The 22,078-nt window shown below is 38.8% G+C and overlaps 1 protein-coding gene across 1 annotated transcript in view; it reads right to left on the reverse strand.

Moving 5' to 3' along the window:
* Positions 1-22,078, reverse strand: part of LOC133527018 (phosphatidylinositol 3-kinase catalytic subunit type 3) — a 50,954-nt gene that overhangs the window by 16,735 nt on the left and 12,141 nt on the right. The window contains exon 9 of the mRNA XM_061863905.1: positions 862-967. Coding sequence (XP_061719889.1) covers positions 862-967 — 106 coding nt within the window. The remainder of the gene's footprint in view (positions 1-861; positions 968-22,078) is intronic.

A 22,078-nucleotide genomic window follows, 5' to 3' on the forward strand; every position in this document is an offset into this window, starting at 1 on the left:
GAAACTATAAGGGTTCCTAGTTGGCTACGGAACCCTAAAAAAGTAGATTATTAGTGTAATATTTTACTCAACCACGGTTTAGATATAAATGTTTTGAAATTGTGATTTTAAGACCAATCTTTGCAATTATTTTCTATCGAGCCGATTTCGTTCAATCATGTATCGAGTACAACCAAGGTCTTTGAAATATAATTAATATGAACATATATTTTTCTTACTTGACTAAAACAAATAGTCTTTCATAAAAAACTGTTTAAGTAACATCAATTTCAAGGACATTGGGTGTTGACAGCCTCTTAACCGCTATATCTAGACACGCGGTAGCGTGTCCAGCCAAGTTCAAAGAAAAAGGAACTGGCGACGCAACCGTGTGTATATTTCTTACAAAATAAGGTGTACAATTTAGTATAGGGGAAGTGCGCGTTGAAGGTTCTGCCATCTTGTGGCCTGAACGGTAAAGATAAACTTGATATTCAGCCCGATTCGAAGAATGATTAACGTTTAGGATCTTGGAATTCGCTGTGATCCCAATAAGTCTATCTACGATATTTCTAACGTCAAAGTGACATTGGTTGCCCGAATCGAACTGCTTCTGTCAATTATACGACTTATAAACAATATCTAAATGAGAACTTATATAAACCAGAACTTATCACTATCGTATCACATTCTTCGAATCGGGCCGATTGCCACTTAACGCCAAAGCAGGCTCTACAGTTCAGGTACGTTTTCTTGTGCATTTTAGGTTCTGCCATCGAGTGACGCTTAAACTTGACATTAACACTTCGCGCCAATAAACAGGGGGCTCATGTGCTGGTGCTGCCCTCTACCCACAGTTCAAACATGCTGCCTATAACTTACTTCCTAACGGCGGGGTGTGTGAACTTCGGTGTGAGCAGCTCCAAAGCGTCTTCCACGTCCATGGGAGCCCATTGCTTCATCATCGACAGGGCTTGCCGCACCTCCGCTGCAAAACATACTCAATTATACGCTATTTCATTTACCTTGGCGGGATTCCAATAGGGTTGTTTCCATCTACAAATCTTAGGGCAGAATTGTATCCCAATAAATTCTTTTGGATTATAACAACATGTTAAACTACTTTTAGGGGACCTGTAATGACCATATTTTTGTAAATATTGAATTTTAAATATCTTTTGGCACACTTCATGTGACCAAACTCGAAACGTCTTTGAAGATTCTGATGACGTCACAACTCTCGGATTGACACTGTTGACAGTTAGGCGATAAACAACAAATGACAAATGTCAGTTGACAGTTCGTATCTTCTACGTGTGTATGTAGTTGTGTCAAACCGTAAACTGTGACGTCACACTATTTTCAAAGAGCGTTTTGGGCGCGAAAGCATCTGTCAAAATATATTTTGTTAATTTAACATATTTAAAGCCGTTTTTAGTATAAAAGTTGAATTTTAGGGCAACTTTTAGCTAATATAGAACGTAATATAAGCGTTTCAAAAAATTGGAAACAACCCTATTGCGTAAACAATACAGCAGTGACAACAAAATATACCCGGCAAACTTTTTTTGCGGCGTCGTGTCTTACATGTAACTATCCAGTCCTGCTGCTTATGTGTTATTATTTGATTACACGCTCGCTTTGAAGAGCAGAGCTCGTAAAGCAATTGTTAAACAATAGATCAACATTATGATTCTCTTTGTGCAGTTTGCTCTGATATTTAGATAAGATGATATTTGTAAAATTTGACGATTTAAAAGTGCTTGTTGCTAGGCCTATTTGAATAAGAAATATATTGACTTTTTTTTGACAGGTGGAATCCCGCCATGGTAAATGAACTGGGGTATAATCACTGTGGCAAGGAGAGGCGTAATTGAGAGCACTCTTTCTAGGCGGCTGTTGTGCCTGGGGACCGAAATCCACTGAGAGGTAAGTTTTGTATATTAACTGATCAAATATCAAACATTTATTCAGCAAATAGGCCACAGGGGCACTTTTACATGTCCATTTTTACAAACAATAAATTAAAAAAAAAACAATTACAAATATCGAATCGATGAAATAATAAATACTTTATTAGAGATGTATACTGTCTCTAAATGTCAAATTACACAAAAAAAACTATGATAAAAAAAAACCATAAAATACTAAAATTCTTTAGAGACTTCAGAGATGTATAAGTCTCTAAGTGTCAGAGATAAAATATAAAAAAAGATATTAAATTATCCTTAGAGATGTAGAGGGTCGCCAAGGCTTGAATTCTTATATAAATAATTAAAAGACTAAAAATTTAAACTGACAAGAACCGAATGAAGTGTCTCACGTTAATGCCACTCAAAAGTAAAGTTACATACTTTAACATAACCTGTACCCCGTGTAAGCTTAAACAGACCGGTCTCCACAAACAGCACCCGTTCACGAGTATGACGCGTATCTCAGCCATCGCCTCCCTCAACCTTCATTCGGGAAAGTGGCGACCCGATCAACGACGCCACCGTAAGTAAAGACTTTTAAGCGAGCATGACATGTTCAAGCTGCCGGGTTGTATTAATATAAATATAATATACTGAAATTCGCAACTCCGTAAGCGCGATGCAGAACGTGCTAAAGCCATCTGTTACAATCTTGTGGCACGACGTTGCAACTCTCACAATCCAAAAATTAATAATGGATGTGTATAGATATTTTTGTGTGAGATTGAAGACCTAGCGGCTGAACCTAACATCATGGGAGAAAATAAAGCCCACAGACTCCGTTGGTTGGGACACCTTGAGAGAATGGACGAAGATCGGAAGATCGGAACGTAAAAAGAGCGTACCTGGGTCGCCTAGCAGGAGGACCTATCGGACGCCCTAGGTATCGCTGGAGCGACGTGGTGGAGGCGGATCTGCGCGAGCTTCGAGTCGACAATTGGCGAGAGGTCGCACAGGACCGAGAAAAGTGGCGCTGTCTTGTGTTGGATGCCAAGTCTCATTTTGGGTCGCTGAGCCAACGGATTAAGTAAGTATAGATATTTTTGGGAAATTGTTCGTGTCGATATTTTCAAACGTGACTGTACGGCAAGGTAGTGTGTATATACAGGGTGTTTATTTAGTCACCTGCAATATTTTACCGGCTGACTTTTTCAAAATTAGACCTGAAGATGGCGTATTTTTGGATCCCCATGAACAAAGAAGACGCGCAGAAAACTTCAATAATCACACCGTTCGGGTTGTTCCAGTTTAACTCAATGACGTTCGGGCTCCGCAACTCAAGCCAAACATTCCAACGATTCATGCACGACGTTCTACGAGGCATAGATGGTTGTTTCTGTTACGTCGATGATCTTCTCCTGTCCTCTGAAAATGAAGAAGAACACAAAACACTGCTTCGACAAGTCCTGGAACGCCTAGATAAATACGGCGTAACTCTCAATGTCGATAAATGCGAGTTCGGACGAAGAAAAATCAACTTCCTTGGCTATGAAGTATCACCCGACGGCATCAGTCCCACTCAAGAGCGGATCGAAGCAATATCGAATTACCCAAAGCCGAAGACAGTCTGTGAGCTGAGAAGATTTCTAGGCATGTTAAATTTTTACCGTGACTGCCTACCACATCAAGCGGAACTTCAGTCTCAACTCAACAAGTATCTGCACAACTCCAAGAAAAATGACAAGACTCCTATCGAATGGAACACCGAGTCAGATGAAGCTTTCAAGAAATGCCGCCAAAGCATATTGGAAGCAACTACGCTATCGTATCCAGTTCACGGCGCTCCTCTATGTATCATGAGTGATGCATCAGACCACAGCGTAGGAGGATTGGTCCAACAGAAAGTTGATAATGTTTGGAAACCGCTGGCATTTTTCTCGAAGGCACTGAGTCCGACGCAACGCCGCTACAGTGTGTATGATCGCGAACTCCTAGCGATTTACATGGCTGTAAAGCACTTCAGACGACTTATAGAAGGCAATGACGTCATCGTCTACACGGACCACAGACCACTTACGCACGCACTTACGCGAGCACCGAGCAGCAGCGACACTCCGAGACGCGAGCGCCAACTGCACTTCATTAGCCAATTTTGTTCGAGCATCCAGTATATCCCAGGCGACAAAAACAACATCGCTGACGCCTTATCAAGAATCGAAGAAATACAATGTCCGTCCGCAATAGATTTCGACAAATTAGCCACCGACCAGCGCACCGATGAAGAACTAACAAAATTGAAAACTCAAGAAAATCTGAAGTTCACTGAAGTCACACTACCAGCCATCAATCGACCAATCACGTGTGAGCTCTCAACTGGCACATCGCGACCGTACCTACCTATCGCTTATCGTTATGCGGCCTACAAAGCGCAACACGATATAAGCCACTCAGGTGTACGCGCAACGAGGAGACTTATGGCATCTAAGTTCTTTTGGCCAGCAATGAACAGAGACGTCGCACTTTGGACTCGAGCATGCATTGGATGTCAACGAGCTAAAATACATCGTCACGTGATTCCACCTATCGGAGATTTCCCGCCATCTCAGCGTTTCGAGCATCTGCATATCGATATCGTGGGACCCCTAAGAATATCAAATGATTATCGATATTGCGTCACAATGATCGACCGCTGCACGAAGTGGCCCGAGGCAATACCAGTACGCGACATAACAGCTGAAGTTGTCGCTAAAGTCCTGTACGAGCACTGGATTACGAGATTTGGATGCCCGCTACGCATCACGTCAGATCAAGGTCGTACCTTCGAGTCAAACCTTTTCAACGCTCTCCTGAAGAAGCTTGGGACCACAAGGATACGTACCACTGCCTACCACCCTCAGGCGAATTCTCAAGTGGAGAGGCTACACCGCACTTTGAAAGCCGCTCTTATGGCAAGGGGCGAAAGTTCAAGATGGTCCGAAGAGCTGCCTACAGTTTTATTTGGATTACGAGCCGCATTACGCAGCGATAACAACCTAAGTCCTGCATTGATGACGTATGGATCCCCACTACGCATGCCAGCTGATTTCTTCGTACCTACAAAGTCGACGATTGAAGATGCAGAGTTTGTACGACGTTTGTCAGAGATAATGTCATCACTTGTTCCTGTAACCCGGACGCACGCCACGCAATGGAGACCTTTCGTGCATAAGGACCTTGCGTCGTGCACTCACGTATTCGTGCGTAATGACACCGTACGACCCCCGCTCACACCACCATATGATGGCCCGTTCGAAGTCCTCAAACGCTACGACAAGTATTTCAAGATACAAATGCCACAACGAACTACTGTCGTCACTATAGAGCGTCTGAAGCCAGCCTACATCTACAATGAAGACGTCACAAGCGACAGCCAGACTCCTGCATCTAGCCCAAACACTCAGACGTATGTGACGAGATCGGGCAGAGTCACGAAACGTGTTCGCTTCGCTTGAGAGGGAGTGCTATGGGACATGCGCTCGCATCGACGGCCGGACGCAACTGAGGCGCGCGCAGGCGGCGCGCACGTATTTATGCAGCGGTTGGAGCGAGATGGAAGACAGGGCGTGCTACTCTCGCAAGCGACATTCTCTGCGGTAGTCCTGAATTGCTGTATTTTTTACTACCCACTTCATGCAACCGGCGATTGTGAGCGGGATACAAGATATGCCATCGCACTCTAGAGAGGTGCGATTTACGTAAAAGGGTAGATTAGATTCTGTAGTTCTAAGATACCTATCTTTCTATTTTTTCGTACGTTTAGGAATTGTATATAAGACGACGATACGTTTCAATAAATGTTCATTATTTAACTGACTATACCGCTGTTTACACTTGACTCCTCCTACATGGACCCCCATAATATGAACTTACTTTATGAACTCGTATCCCAAGTATCCTGGCAAGATGTACTGGCTGCGCAGGAAGTTAACAAATCTGTTGACATCTTTTATAGTATTGTATATGACTTATTTGATAAAGTATTCTTAAGGAAAAAGAGGTCTACACGTCGTTCTAGATGTTACCCGGTCTGGTTTAGTAAAGATATTATTTACGATATAACCCGCAAAGCTAGAATGCACAAGAAATGGAAAAGCACTAATAATGTAGTTGGCAACCCTGGCTGTCAGATGGCAACCCTGGCTGTCAAAGAATCAGCAGCTGATTTTGCTAGGTCCCTTTTAATTATTCTATATTTAATTATATTTCATGTAATATTAAGCCATTTTGGTGTCAATTAAATAGTTTTAGTGTTAATTTTAATGTATACATAATAAGTGAAGTGCTTTAGTGACGTTTACAAGTGTCTTGTAATATCTTAAATTTGTAGCCGTTGTAGGTTATAAATTTAAATTTGTGTTCGTCTCGGTATATTTTCTATGTTTTTATCGCTATTTATTACCAATTTTGTTTGTATTACAGCGTAGTAAATCATTGTACAGAGTCAGAACACAGTGTAGGCATAGTGAAACGTCACTATTTCATGTAAGTACGCTCGTAATATCGCTTAGCTTGAGTAAGCAATTCCCTGGTTTGTTTTGAGTCTATCCTACTATAAAATACATTTATAATGCTAACTCGCAGAGCAGCTGCAGCGGTTCGCCAGCAGGAGGCTGACAAACTCCAAATTACCTTGCTGGAATTAAAAAAATCCAAGGAATTGTGTGCTCAATTGCTTAGTGAAAGAGAGGATAGTGAAAAGGAACTATTATTATCACTTGATAGTGTAGAGAAGTTAAAGAAGGAACTATGTTCTTTAGAAAATGTTTACAATGATGTAAATTCAGAGCGGGCCCGGCTCCAGGAGACGGTTGACAAGTTTACTGAGTGTAGTGCAGCATATGAACAGGCCTTGACAGACATCAACTCATTAGAGAGAGCACTGCACGATGCCCACGAGCAAATCTACGAGCTACAGGAGGCCCAAAATATTGCTGCGGCGGTACACACTCAAAACTTATTCGAGGAACTGGTCCGGCCCGACTCACAGTTGGTTGCCGCTCCAATTGAAAACCCTGTTGTTAGTATAGACTTAATCAATGAATCCACCACACCAAGACTAGTAAATTGCAGCGGAAACAAACTCAAAAAATATATTAAATTAAATAGAAAGATTAAAAAAAACCAGAGGTTATCAAAAATGAATAAATTGTTTTTTAAGAAATTGAGATTTTGTAAAATTAATGTTAATTTAGTGGATAAGTTAGACTTGTATTCTGTTCAATTAGAACATAGTAAACTACAGTATGAAACTGACACACAGATTTTAAAATCAAAAGTTCAGAGTTTGGAGGATTCTATACAATCCCTAGAAACAATAAATGAGAGTTCGAAAAAGGTGATTAATGAATATTCTTTAGCCATGGATGATTTAATATCCCAGATTAAGCACAATTCAGAGCGGTTTGAGTCGCTGACCAATGCCCAGTCATGTGCATGTAAGCAAGCGACTGGACATTTGTTTACCAGTGTAGTCGATCCAAGCCTGTGTGACAGTTTACCACAACAGCAAATAAATGATAATAGCTCCTTCCACACTCCACAACAAAGCACACCTAAACCTAATATTATTATGTATTGTGATGAAATTGGGAGCAATATGAGCTCATTTTTAAACTATCACCTGAAGGGACTTAGTACAATCAGCAATTGTCTGCCTCACAGTAGCTTTGAAAATATCTTAAAACAAATTTTAAATGACAGTAATATTAATTCTAAGACAACACTGCTAATTCTTATGGGTAATAGGGGAAATGTGAACAAAAATAATTTACTTAAATACTTTGAACAGTTAAATTCACTTGCAGTGCATGAAATTATTATTTTCACATTCCCCTATTGTGAGCAAATGTCAGAGGCAGAAAATAACATTAGACATAAGTTGAATATATCTCTATATAATCTTTGTACATATAGTAGTAAGTTTATCATAATTGACACTAACAAATTTGTTAGTAAATACCATATGCCTATGGTGTTTTTGACTAAAGGTAAGTGTTACCTTTCAAATTATTACAAGAGACAAATAGCTTTATCGCTATCCTATTTACTTGACATTTCTGCCAAGAATTTGGCAGACAACTCTGCTCCTATTGAGCAGCCCAGTGTGAGCTTGGAATTGGTTCCAGTCATAACCAATGATTTAAACTAGCTGTTAAGACAAAAGATTCTGTCTCTGGCAATTTAGTTTTAAATAAATATAATGAAAAATACTGTAAACATGGAAAGTATATCCACCTGGTACATCAAAACATTCAATGTATTAGAGGAAAAGATTTACAGATTGAACTTTTTATGAACGATTTTTATGTTGATATTTTATGTATTACTGAACATTGGTTAACAAATAATGAATTAATGCCTCAATTTAATAATCATCAGGTGGGAAGTTCGTTCATCAGAATTAGTTCCATACATGGTGGGTCGTTAATTATATTAAATAGTCAGTTAAAATTTAAGGAACGTAAGGATATTGTATCCATGTCTGTTGAACGGACTATAGAACTAAGTGCAGTAGAATTGGAGCAATTTATTGTTGTCTGTGTGTATAGGCCGCCATTAAGTAATTTTGAAATATTTGAAAGCGTAATGGATTCTGTGCTACTTAAAATATCATCTTCTAGTAAGAAATTATTTATATGCGGCGACTTTAATGTAAATATTTTGGAAAATTCAACAATGTCTTGTAGATTGTTGAATCTATTCAAATCTGGTAATCTCAACCACATGTTTATGGAGCCTACTAGAGTGACTGCTACTAGTGCAACCTGTATAGATAATATTTTCACTGATATTGTTCCTATTACTAAAAAAGTTATCAGTAATTTAGAATCAGACCACTTAGGTCAATTAATGGTATTTGAGACATTAAGGAAAAATACTTTGAGAAAACAAATAACTTTTGTACCAGTAACCTCGGACCGCGTAGAAAGAATGAAGCAAAGTCTAGTTCAGGCGCTACCCTATTTGTCTTCCGATATGGGTCCAAATAGTATGTATAATTCATTCTTTCACACTTTTATGGATCATTATAATGCGATATTTACTTCAAAATCGGTCATAGTTAGTGGTGCATCAGTTTTTAGTGAGTGGGCTACTGCGGACTTACATCAACGAAGACGTGCACTGTATGCCTTGTATGAGGAACGGCGGTTTAACACGAGTGATGAATTTAAAGAACATGTCAAGCAATATTCGAAAAAGTTTAAAATAGATTGTCATATAGCTAAGCGAAATTATCTAAGTCAAAGAATAAAAAATAGTCCCAACATTATTAAAGCAACCTGGAAAGTAATCAATGTGGAGACTGGTCGCTCGAAACACAGAGTGAATGATTTTAAACTAAATATTGATAACAAAATTATAGATTCCAATTTAGAAGTAGCTACAGAATTTGAAAATTTTTTCACTGACGTACCAGTTTTCACAACTAAGGATTTAAATTCATCACCCTCATCTGCTGTTACTCTATTAAAAGATAACGCTCCAGAGTGTTGTGGAGATTTTCATTTTGAACGTGTTTGTACCTCCGATGTAGTAAAGGCGTTTAATTCGGTTAATGTCAAAAAAAACGAATGACCTCTGGGGAGTCTCTGTCCATGCTGTCAAATCCTTAGTAGAAATTATAGCGCCTGACTTAGTAATTATATTTAACAACAGTGTTGATTGCGGCGAGTTTCCTGATTTAATGAAACATAGTAAAATAACTCCTTTATTTAAATCGGGTAGCAACTCTGACCCCACTAACTTTAGACCGATATCTGTGCTACCAACGTTCAGTAAGATTTTTGAAAAATTAATTCTTTCTCAATTAGTACGACATTTTAACGTCAATAATTTAATGCATAATAAGCAGTTTGGTTTTACACGGGGTCGCTCGACAACCGATGCTGGTGTTGAGCTAATTAAGCATATCTTCGATGCCTGGGAGGAGTCACGAGATGCTATAGGTATCTTCTGTGATTTGTCTAAGGCCTTCGACTGCGTTTGTCATGAAACATTAATCAGGAAACTACACTATTATGGAGTTAGAGGAGCGGCACTGGATTTACTTAAGTCCTACTTAAATGGTAGAATACAAAGGGTCGATGTGAATGGACAGCGATCACCGGGGTCATTGGTCTCTATGGGTGTACCACAGGGGTCAATATTGGGACCTTTCCTGTTCCTTATCTACATAAATGACTTGCCATTCCTTGTAAAGACCCACCATGATATAGTATTGTTTGCAGACGACACTTCACTTATTTTCAAAGTCAAACGACAGCAACAAGCTTACAATGATGTAAACGATGCTATTTCTAAAGTAGTAAATTGGTTCAATGTTAATAATTTATTGTTAAATGAGAATAAGACTAAATGTATTAAGTTTGTCACTAGTAATGTAAGGCATGTACAAACAAGTGTCATTGTGAAGGATGAGGAATTGGAATTAGTTGATAGTACAGTTTTTCTTGGTATAACTTTAGATTCTAAACTCCAGTGGGGTCCCCATATTGCTACTCTTTCGAATAGACTGAGTTCTGCAGCTTTTGCAGTAAGCAAAATCCGTCAGTTAACTGATGTCAAAACAGCTCGATTAGTATATTTTAGTTACTTCCATAGCATTATGTCATATGGTATTTTACTGTGGGGTGGTGCTTCAGAGATAAATACCATTTTTGTTCTGCAGAAGAGGGCTATTCGAGCAATATATAAAATGAACCATAGAGACTCACTGAGAGGTAAATTTAAGGAAATTGACATCATGACAGTGCACTGTCAATACATTTATGAGAATATTCTGTATGTGCATAAAAATATTGCCGATTTTAAGAAAAATTGTGACATTCATAATATTAATACTAGAAATAAACATAAGCTCGCCGTGCCCTTCACTCGGCTCCATAAAATTAAAAAATCATTCATGGGTAATTGTGTGAGATTTTATAATAAACTTCCAAACCATATTACTGAGTTACCAATTAATAAATTTAAGAATCATGTAAAGCGTAAACTTATTTCTAAAGCTTATTATACCACACAAGACTACATGAATGATAAAACAACGTGGGATTAATTGTGATTCGAAATGATTAATTATTTATTATATTTGAATAATGATGATGAAATGGATATTCCAATGCATGTATTTCCTTTGTTGTTTTTATTATATTTGTTTGACATTTAGAATTTATTCTAGAAACAATCTAGACTAGTATTTTTTATACATTTTTTTTTGTATGACTGTATTTTGTGAAAGTTTTAGTATTAAATTTGATCTATGAATTATATTCATTAGTATTATATATGGAATAATATTTACAACATCAATAAATTGCTCTGATAATTAGATTAAGATAATTATATGTAATACTGTCTTACTATTCATAAGTGCTTGTTGCTAGGCCTACATGAATAAAGTATATTTGAATTGAATTGAATTGAATTAATGTAGCTATATACGATGAGTTTTCAAAACTACGTGCCGACATAAAGCAACGAATAGACAAAGCTTATGATCACTACGTCAGTGGACTGGAAGCTAATGTGTGTCACGATCCTCGTGCTTTCTGGAGGTATATAGGTAGCCTTAAGTCCAGAGGTGGCTTTGAGCCTTGTGTTAGGTTTGGTGATCAGGAATTCAGCGGTAAGGAGGCAGCTGATGCGTTCGCGAAATTCTTCTCTAGCGTTTTCTTCCCCGATACCCCGTCCCTAGATCATAATGCCGTGATGCTGAATGATAGCTTCAGATCCGCGAACTATGTGCATATCAATCTTATTACACCCCGCGACGTTGAAACGGCCTTAATTAAACTTAAAGCTCAAAGCTCCATAGGACCGGACAATATTCCACCTTATATACTAAAGGGATGTAAAAATCACTTTCTTCAGCCAATATTGTACATTTTTAACTTGTCGATTGCGACTGGTGTGTATCCTAAACGGTGGAAGCTCTCTCGAGTAACTCCAATTCCCAAATCTAGTGACACTTCAAGTGTAGAGAACTACCGCCCCATAGCCATACTTTCTACGTTAGCGAAGCTGTTTGAATCTGTACTGAAGGCATTGATTTCTCCCCAATTAAAACCATTCCTTTGTGACGCACAGCACGGCTTTAGGTCGAAACGATCAGTGGACACCAACCTGTTGACGGCTACCAACATCATTTCAGAACACTAAGATAGAGGAACACAGGTTGATGTCCTCTATCTTGACTTCAGGAAAGCTTTTGATCAAGTTGATAATGATGTTTTACTTGGAAAGTTGTGTGCCATTGGTTTTTCGCCGCGATTGTTAAAATTGTTTGCCAGTTACATGAGCGGCAGGCAACAATTCGTAAAGCATGGTTGTTTTGTTTCATCCACTTATTCTACACAATCCGGAGTTAGTCAAGGATCCATTCTTGGCCCTCTGCTATTTGGCATCATGATAAATGATCTCGAGGTAGTTCTGAAAGAGAATACTAGGTGCCTTTTGTACGCAGATGACCTAAAACTCATGCTTGGTGTTAAACAGATGGCGGATTGTGAAGCGATGCAAAGAGATATCAATGAGGTTTTGCAATGGAGTGTTGCGAATAAACTGCATTTCAACGTCTCTAAATGTTGCGTTATGTCCTATACTCGTTCGCCAAAACCTTTAATTGCACAGTATGTCCTTGGCTCAGAAGTCATAGCTCGTGTAAAAACTGTCAAAGACCTGGGTGTTACCTTCGACGCCTCTCTTACTTTTCATGACCACATAAAAGGATTAGCTGCCAATTGTTATAAGCGACTTGGTTTCGTCATCAGGAATGTGCGCGAATTTAACGATCCCAGAGCCATCAAACTGCTCTACACGGCTCTTGTGAGGAGTAAGCTTGAGGCGGCAAGTATTGTTTGGAACCCAGCTGAAATCACATACGCCCTTCTCGTAGAAAAAGTGCAAAAAACATTTCTTAGGTTCTTGTATAAGAAGTTATATACTTACTATCCATTCTTATACCCGACCAAGTACTTATTAGGATCATTAGGTTTTAATTCCCTTGCAGTCAGACGCAATTACAATCTCCTGGTGACAGCATGTGGAGTTTTACGTGGCGAGACAGACTGTCCTGAACTGGTAGGACGAACTGTTAGACTCGCTATTCCATTTGTGCCCAAAAATCTCCTGCGACCGCGAAGTCACAAGCTTTTGGCCGTCCCAATTACACGCACTGTAGCACATAAAAACTCGCCTGCTGTGCGGGCTCTAAGGCTGCTGAACTCCTTTCTGTCATGGGCACCAGATTGTGATATGTTTGCAAGTCGATGGACGGCTGTGTATCAGATGTGTCTGCGGTATTGCGAGGTGATGGACGAAAGTTGATTGTGATCTGTTTTTCCTAGTATGTAATCCTATCATATAATCTGAATTGTACAGTGCTTTGGTCTCGACTGTAATGCTGTATATATATATTAAATATTAAATAAATAAATAAATAATAAATATATAGGTCGTAGAGCAATTTTGGACCAACCCTGAAATCGCGAAAAAAATCTACTCTCCCATAGAAAATGTCAAGGTCAGACAGCCAAAATGTATGAAACAGCCAATTTTTTTTTCGCTATTTCGGCGTTGGTCCCATAGTAAAAGTTGCTCAGTATGACCTATATATTCACCCCGTAAGTTATTGCAGGTGACTAAATGAACAAGTATAATATGCGTTCCGTTTTATTTTTCATGCTGATTTTACTTCAATATATTCCACAGTTAAATTAGGTACATACATACATACATTTGTATTTGTTGTACATACATATTTTATATTATATCTTTTCACATTTTAATTTTTTTCTTTTTCGAATAAATTAATACATACCATTGCTAACTTCCTTTTGCGGCATTCTTAACACTTCACATTAGTCTTCAAAACATCACAATTTCACAAATGCCACAATATTCACATAGTTTTATTCTTTTACACTATTAAATTCAACAGTAACGCACTATGAAAATAATTATTTTTACGTTAGGTACAGTCACGGTCATAATAATGCACTTATCGATACCGTAATGTACACTCGTACTAATTAAGCTGAATATTTAGTTCTAATTAGTACCACATTACACAAATCAAGTCTTAATTGCAGTAAAAGGTTTTAAAAAAGGCAACAGTTTTTTTACCCTATAATTAGTAAAAGTGTGAAATAGAAAAAAAAGACTCGCCTACATTTATCAAATTTGCCGCCTCTTTCTACTGGCAAAGTTGACATTACCGTATTGGAATAAGGTCAAAATGAGTACTGTCATAATCATGAACATGTATAACATATGATTGTGACTGTACACTCTGTACAGCAGTGGCGGCGCGTCACAAACATTCGTAGGGAACCCGGAGCTAATTTTGCTTTCCTTTTCTCCATGAACCGATCGTGAAAGTACTCAGCGGGCTGAAGTTTAGACAAGCCGATGGGAATCGAGTTCTTTGAACGATCCGCCACTGCTGTACAGTTGCGTGGAAAATATGGAAGCCTAATTGAACTTTAAGAATCTCAACTTAGTTTGATATTTATTCGATACTGCCCGTGATTTGGTCTGCGTAGAAATAGTATTTCCACATACCATTCATGGAAGTGAAAAGGCTATGGTCTGGTAAGGCTATGGTATAGTGAATTGACTATGGAGTCAATTTGACCCCCTTTTCACGCCTTTAAGGGATGATTTCCGTGATAAAAACTATCCTGTCATTTCCGAGGACTAAAAGTATCTCCATACCTTTCATCTAAATAAATCAGTTTCGAGTCAGACCAAGATAAGTTGGCAACGATTTTGATAGCCCAGATACTACAAGTGTTATTCTAAACGTCAAACATTTATGAAATTATGATGTTTACTTAACACGTGCACAGGGTGGGCTATTAAAATCGCTGCCAACTTAGCGTGGTCTGACGCTAACGGTGTATGCGTGAAAAAGTAGCACATATAACGAGTTATTTTCGCATTTAACTATAACATTGTATATGTATAGGTATGTATATTATATTAGGAAGGATTTATAGCCGTGCATCTAGTTCGTGCGTGGTGCGCCCGAGATAATGCAACATCAAATCAAGTTGAGGGCTTTATAGTTCAATTACGCCTCCTGGGATTTATCTGAACTAAATATCTTATCTCTGAGTAAGTTATTACAGGTTATTAAAACATTGCACCTTTAGATAAACTAAGAATAAATCATAAAAAATCTTGTGACTTTGACATAAGATTCAATTTTACTTGGCAGTCGTTTATTTTTTCACTGGCGAAGTTTTTGTAACGATTTAAATTAATATTAGCTTTTACTTTATCAGATATTTATTTAGATTTGAATTTGTATTTCGTATGTATTTAGAAAAGCGTTATTTTGATCTGGAAATAGTTTTGTAGACTGAACAACATTTGTTGAAGGCAAGCGCTCTCGAGGAAGAGCCCCTACAAGATGGGTGGATTCCATTAGACAAACATGTGGTTCCACGCAGAGGGCAGGCCACATAGCACTTGATCGCGTTAAATGGAGGGATATAGTTGTTGGTCACGATCCTCAGGCATGAGGGAATGACGAAGAAGAAGTATTTCCGAAAATATTTACTTTATCAATGAATGGTTTTTATAGACCCCTATTCGTCAGACAGACAGATATGGCAAAAAATAAACGGAATTATGTTATTCATATTAGGTACTGCGCCACCTGGAGGCGCAAAGTGGAAAGAAGGCTGCATCAGTTGGCCTCGGCTGGGCGGAGCTGGAGGAGGCCGCGCGGGACCGTGAAAAATGGAAATCCTTTCTGAGAGCCCTATGTCCCTGATGAGGCATAATAGGATACCATCATCATCATCAGATCAGGTTTGCTTTGTCATTTATAATATTTAGTAGAGATTGGGATATTATTTAATTTTACACTTTATTTGACTACGAAATTTGACGACCGGTTTAGTCTAGTGGGTAGTGACCGGTCATGGGTTCGAATCCCGGTAAGGGCATTTATTTGTGTGATGAGCATAGATATTTGTTCCTGAAACTTGGGTGTTTCCTATGTATTTACGTGTTTGTATTATATATATATATATATATATATATATATATATATATATATATATATATATATCGTTGTCTGAGACTGTTCACACCACAAGCCTTCTTGAGCTTAAATATTTATTTATTTACATTACTCCTGGTCACAACTTTGGTTAAAAGAGCTATAACTAAAATGTTTCAAGTAACGCAATGTTTTCAACACTATTCACGGTCGAGAATTAAAAATAAAAGTCAAAGTCGCGGAACTCGTTTGTCAACGAAATTGACCTCAATTGCATTAGCGTAGGTTGCATGGAAGAAAGGTGTTTCGACGTACCGTGTAAAAAAAAACAACGGGTTGCACTCCGGGAGTGCCGGCAGAAGTGAAAACTAGAATATTAACGTTGTGCATTTTTGATATATTGTAGAAATTGAGTAGCAGTTTTATAAAAAGAGATGATTCTCTATTATACCTAAGTAAATAAGAGTGTGGAAGCTATTTTGAAATACGAATTTTAGTGTTAATATATAACATATACAGAGTACTTCATGAGACGTGAGCAGGACTACAGCCTACACAATCAGTAAATGTTAATGAATCGTTCACCATCATATTAAGTAAAACAATTAGGATTCTTCAGATGTTATTTAACTTTTTAGTAAGGAAAAATTTGAGTATCTACAATCATGGACACCCAACAACACAAAGATACAATACAACACAATTAACAAAGATTAAACCTCTTTAACCGTTATGACAGCACTTTGATTATGAAGAAAATAAAATGTCACACATGAATGAGATACGATTTTACAAAAGTAACCAGGCTTCGATGACATTCAATTTGCACGTCACCATGATGTCACGTGTCCGTCTGACGAATTTTAAATCTGACGGTCACGTGACACCTGACGTGAGTTTAACAGGGGAAAAACCCCATCAAAAAAAGTGCACAGCGCCCCTAAAGAAGTTTTCACTTCAAAAATGAATTGGACCAAATTAAAATAGAGCTGGGCGGGACATGTTGCCAGGCATAGTGATGGCAGGTGGGCCAAAATGCTAACGGAATGGTGGCCGCTTTCAGACGAAAGGAGTGCTTGGCGTCCGTTGGCTCGTTGGGTGGACGACATTCGGAAGACTGCGGGACACTTCTCGATGAGATTGGCTCGGGACCGGGATAAGTGGCGTACTAGAAGAGAGGCCTATGCTCAGCAGTGGGCGATAAAAGGCTGATATGATTATTATTGGCTATTTATGTCTGTCTGTGTGATGGGACTGTCATGTTCTTGTAACTATTACTATACGGTGGCAGAATATGTATATGTTTGAACACAAGTACTTTTGAGTAGCGACCGTTTATTATAGAGTATGGATACGACAAATTACTTGTTGTGTAAAACTTATTGTGTATTTGTGTTAATGTGTAATGATATTGTAAAAACCATTGGTACCTATTTAGTTCGGTATTTAATTTTTTATAACATATTTCTGTACCTAAGCGCTGGTGGCCTAGCGGTAAGAGCGTGCGACTTGCAATCCGGAGGTCGCGGGTTCAAACCCTGGCTCGTACCAATGCGTTTTTCGGAACTTACGTACGAAATATCATTTGATATTTACCAGTCGCTTTTCGGTGAAGGAAAACATCGTGAGGAAACCGGACTAATCCCAACAAGGCCTAGTTTACCCTTCTGGGTTGGAAGTTGGAAGGTCAGATGGCAGTCGCTTTCGTAAAAACTAGTGCCTACGCCAAATCTTGGGATTAGTTGTCAAGCGGACCCCAGGCTCCCATGAGCCGTGGCAAAATGCCGGGACAACGCGAGGAAGAAGAAGATATTTCTGTACCTACCACCACGGAGGTAACTATTAATATTAGGTACCATTAACGTTGGTACCGATCAAATCGTAAAACTGGTTCCATGCGCTCTATTTCAAAATAATTAAAGAAATATATTAATTTAGCCACGTGCTTTTTAGGGTTCCGTACCCAAAGGGTCAAACGGGACCCTATTACTGAGACTTCGCTGTCCGTCCGTCCGTCTGTCACCAGGCTGTATCTCATGAACCGCGATAGCTAGACAGTTGAAATTTTCACAGATGATGTATTTCTGTTGCCGCTATAACAACAAATACTAAAAACAGAATAAAATAAATATTTAAGTGGGGCTCCCATACAACAAACATATTTTTTTTGCCATTTTATAAATAATGGTACGGAACCCTTCGTGCGCGAGTCCGACTCGCACTGGCCCGGTTTTTATTTTTAACTATTAACATAATTTACGATACAATTTAACTATCATTTTAATAATTATCTAATCAAAGGCTATACCATTTTCCTGATTTTTAAACCACTTTTCTAAACTTTTGATAATATTACAGACTGTTAAAGCACTTCATTATATTAAATAAAAAACAAGGATATGTATAATATAAATAAATATATGGGTACAACCTTACACAGATCGACCTCGCCCCAAACTAAGCAAAGCTTGTAAAATGGCGACAATTATACATACGTATGTAGATAAATACACACTTATTTATATACATAGAAACCACTCATGACTCAGGAACAAATATCTGTGTTCATCACACAAATAAATGCCCTTACCGGGATTTGAACACGGGGCTATCAGCTTCATGGACAGGGTCTATGTACTAGGCCAGACCGGTCGTCAATCGTATAACGCGTCTAGAATTAGGTATTAGAAAAAATGCCAACACTTGCATTTGGTGTAGATCAATCCTTTGTTGTGACCTCACAAAAGACTATATATTATTTGTATATAGGTACTTTTTTTCTAATTTATTTTATGTCTTAGATCTTTACTTTTTGCTCCCAAGTAGGGATGAAAATTCCGGAGAAAATCAAATGTTTATTTCAAGAATTTTACCAAATTTCGTCTTTTTCAATTTTTTCCTGTTTTATTCAGAGAAATTAAATACGTCATAGACAATGCCACTGATGAGTGATGACAGTGTCTAATATATAAAATGCCAGAAACTAACACATTAGACGTGCAACCTTAACCTTCTAGTTTAAATTCCCACTTAAGTACATATGGATAAATACAGAAGTTTAAAAAAAAACTTGATTTTTCGGAAGTATTGTAAATATAATTTGCATTGTTTTTTTCGAAAGAAACTTGAAAAAAAACGAGTTGTTTGGAAATTTTCCGGGTTATTTCAACGCTACTCCCAAGCAGTTCTGTTGTTTTTTTAACAACTCTTAATTTAGTATTTTTTTTTTTTTTTTTAAATAGCCTATCTTGTGTCCCACTGCTGGGCAAAGGCCTCCCCTTTTTTCCGCCACTCATCACGGTTTGAAGTATGTTCCCGCCAGTCTCTGCAAAACGCGTCGAGGTCATCCCGCCATCTCTTTTTTGGTCTGCCTCTGCCCCGGCTAACCTGCGGTATCCATTCGGTAGCCAATTTGGCCCACCGATCCGGGTGCATACGGCAGACGTGTCCTGCCCAACCCCACTTAAGCTTAGCGGCCTTAACACCCACATCTATAATAATTTAGTAAATAATATATAATATGATTATTTCCTCCTACAATCCTTATCACACACACAAATCAAAGTCACATTAATAAAACTTTAAAACACTTCAGTTTTTTTTTTAAAGTCCGCACTATTCAAAACTTTAAAACCGTTAAAACACGTTCGTTTCTTAAAAAAATGCGGTTGAAACTGGCACGCGCCAGGTTGCCTAAATCTTGTATAATCATTACCAATTACTTTTATAACCTCTTATCTTCATTAACCGTTCTATTGAACAATGTATTTTAAGCTGTATAGTTTAAGGTTGCTTTTAAATATTTAAAAAGTCGTTAAACGTGAGGTTTGGAAGTTATTGTAGAATTGTGTAATATTTGGACGATTAATGTGCAATATAGTTAATGTGACAGTTGTGCGAAGTGATACTTAGGTTAATTATTTGTTACGACGGTTTTCCGTGGCATAGGCCTTTGAACTAGGCGATTTATGGATTTTCGATCGAGCGAGCGCGAAGCGTCTCCGTTTCGGCTTAGGTAAAAAATGCTTTCGAAAACACAACTGGGTCAAAATTATTTTCGTGGTCTTTTTTTTTTTTACTACGTCGGTGGCAAATAAGCTTACGGCCCGCCTGATGGTAAGCAGTCTCCGTAGCCTATGTACGCCTGCAACTCCAGAGGAGTTACATGCACGTTGCCGACCCTAGCATCCCCCCCCCCCTCGTTGAGCTCTGGCAACCTTACTCACCGGCAGGAACACAACACTATGAGTAGGGTCTAGTGTTATTTGGCTGCGGTTTTCTGTAAGGTGGAGGTACTTCCCCAGTTGGTTGATTGGTTTGGTTGGTTGGTTGGTTGGTTTTTCTGGCCACTCTGTCCGCTTGTATTTGTATTTTTTATCAAATTAAATAAAAAGAGTGATATTGTATGTCTTTCTATCTGTAGATTATATTTAACACGAGAAAATTTAAAAACTAAATTTCATCTCATACAAAACTTCCATTCCGTCACATTTTTTGGGAACAACATTTTTCTGCCCTCCGGGCGGAAAGCGTTAACTTTGCTCCCGCTGCGCTAAACGAAGTTGCCGCTTTCTGCCTCCGTCGAGCATACGCTCGCTGTAGAGTATACGCACCACGGGAGGAAACGTAGGACATTCCATCCCGCGTGTATGCCACCCTCGCCTTCGGCTCGGGTAACAATTTTACACGCGGCACGCAATTTCCTACTTTTCATCCCTTGGGACACAAATAACTATTACCCAACCATGAAATTTGTAAGCAGGTTCGATAATTATATGGACTTCCTTTGTCGATTCAGTTTTAGGAGATAATTCAAAATGGCAGAGCCATAAATTTATTCAGTTCTTTCTAAGGTAGATTCACTAAGAAGGAAGACGAATTGCTTGATGGTAAGCAATTACTGTCGCCTATGGAAACCTGCAGATTGGGTTGCAAGGGCCTTTAAAATAGGAGGACGCTTTTTTCATAAAGGTTTGAAGGGAAGGAATCTGTCCGGGAATACCGCAGGCAACACTTCATTCCCAAGTTGAGCTGTGCGAGGGAGGAAGATTCTGGGCTGTAACCGCGAAAATCGGAGTTTGCAAATTGCGGGCATTTTTCTCTGTCACCCTAGTTACGCCTTCATTGGAGTAAAAGAGAAAGATCCCCGCAATTTGCGAATTTCGGTTTATACGGTAGGCCTCTCTCTGTCTCTTTCTATCGATATTCCCGCTTTAATTTTGTAAATTGTATTGTGCTGTCTCTTCTCCCTCGCGTTGTACCAGCATTTTGCCACGGATCATGTGAGCCTGGGGTGCGCTTGACAACTAATCCCTAGTTTTTCCGAAAGCGACTGTCTTCTGACCTTCCAACCCAGACGGTAAACTAGGCCTTGTTGGGATTAGTCGGGTACCCTCACGATGTTTTCCTTCACCGAAAAGCGACTGGTAAATATCAAATGATATTTCGTACATAAGTTCCGAAAACTCATTGGTACGAGCCGGGGTTTGAACCCGCGACCTCCGGATTGAAAGTCACATACTCTTACCGCTAGACCAACAGCGCTTCTTTAAAGCGTAAATTGTATTTTGGTGCTGGATAGTTAATTAATTATAAATACAAGTTATTTTATAGAAAGCGTTGCATTTCATTATTATTTATCGCTCATTACGTGACTTATGACTCCATAAGTCACTAGCCAGCGGAACATATCGTCACGGCTAAGGCATGTAAAAGTTGATATACAACTTAAGTACCTTTTTTAAGAGAGGTATGGGCATTGTGAATGGCATCTCGCTTTGTGTGGTAGGGCACAGCACAGCGGATGTCATTCCAGATCTAGAGCAGAGCCCAACTGGGGAAGTACCTCCACCTTACAGAAAACCGCAGCCAAATAACACTAGACCCTACTCATATTGTGTTCCTGCCGGTGAGTAAGGTTGCCAGAGCTCAACGAGGGTGCGGAGTGTTAGGGTCGGCAACGTGCATGTAACTCCTCTGGAGTTGCAGGCGTACATATGCTTGTTTGCCACCAACGTAAGTATATAAATAAATCTATTCATAAATGATTTGTTTTTAGGGTTCCGTGCCACAAAGGTAAAACGGAACCCTATTACTAAGACTCCACTGTCCATCCGTCTGTCTGTTTGTCTGTCCG

Source organism: Cydia pomonella, chromosome 17 (assembly GCF_033807575.1).
Source record: "Cydia pomonella isolate Wapato2018A chromosome 17, ilCydPomo1, whole genome shotgun sequence".
NCBI lineage: Eukaryota > Metazoa > Arthropoda > Insecta > Lepidoptera > Tortricidae > Cydia > Cydia pomonella.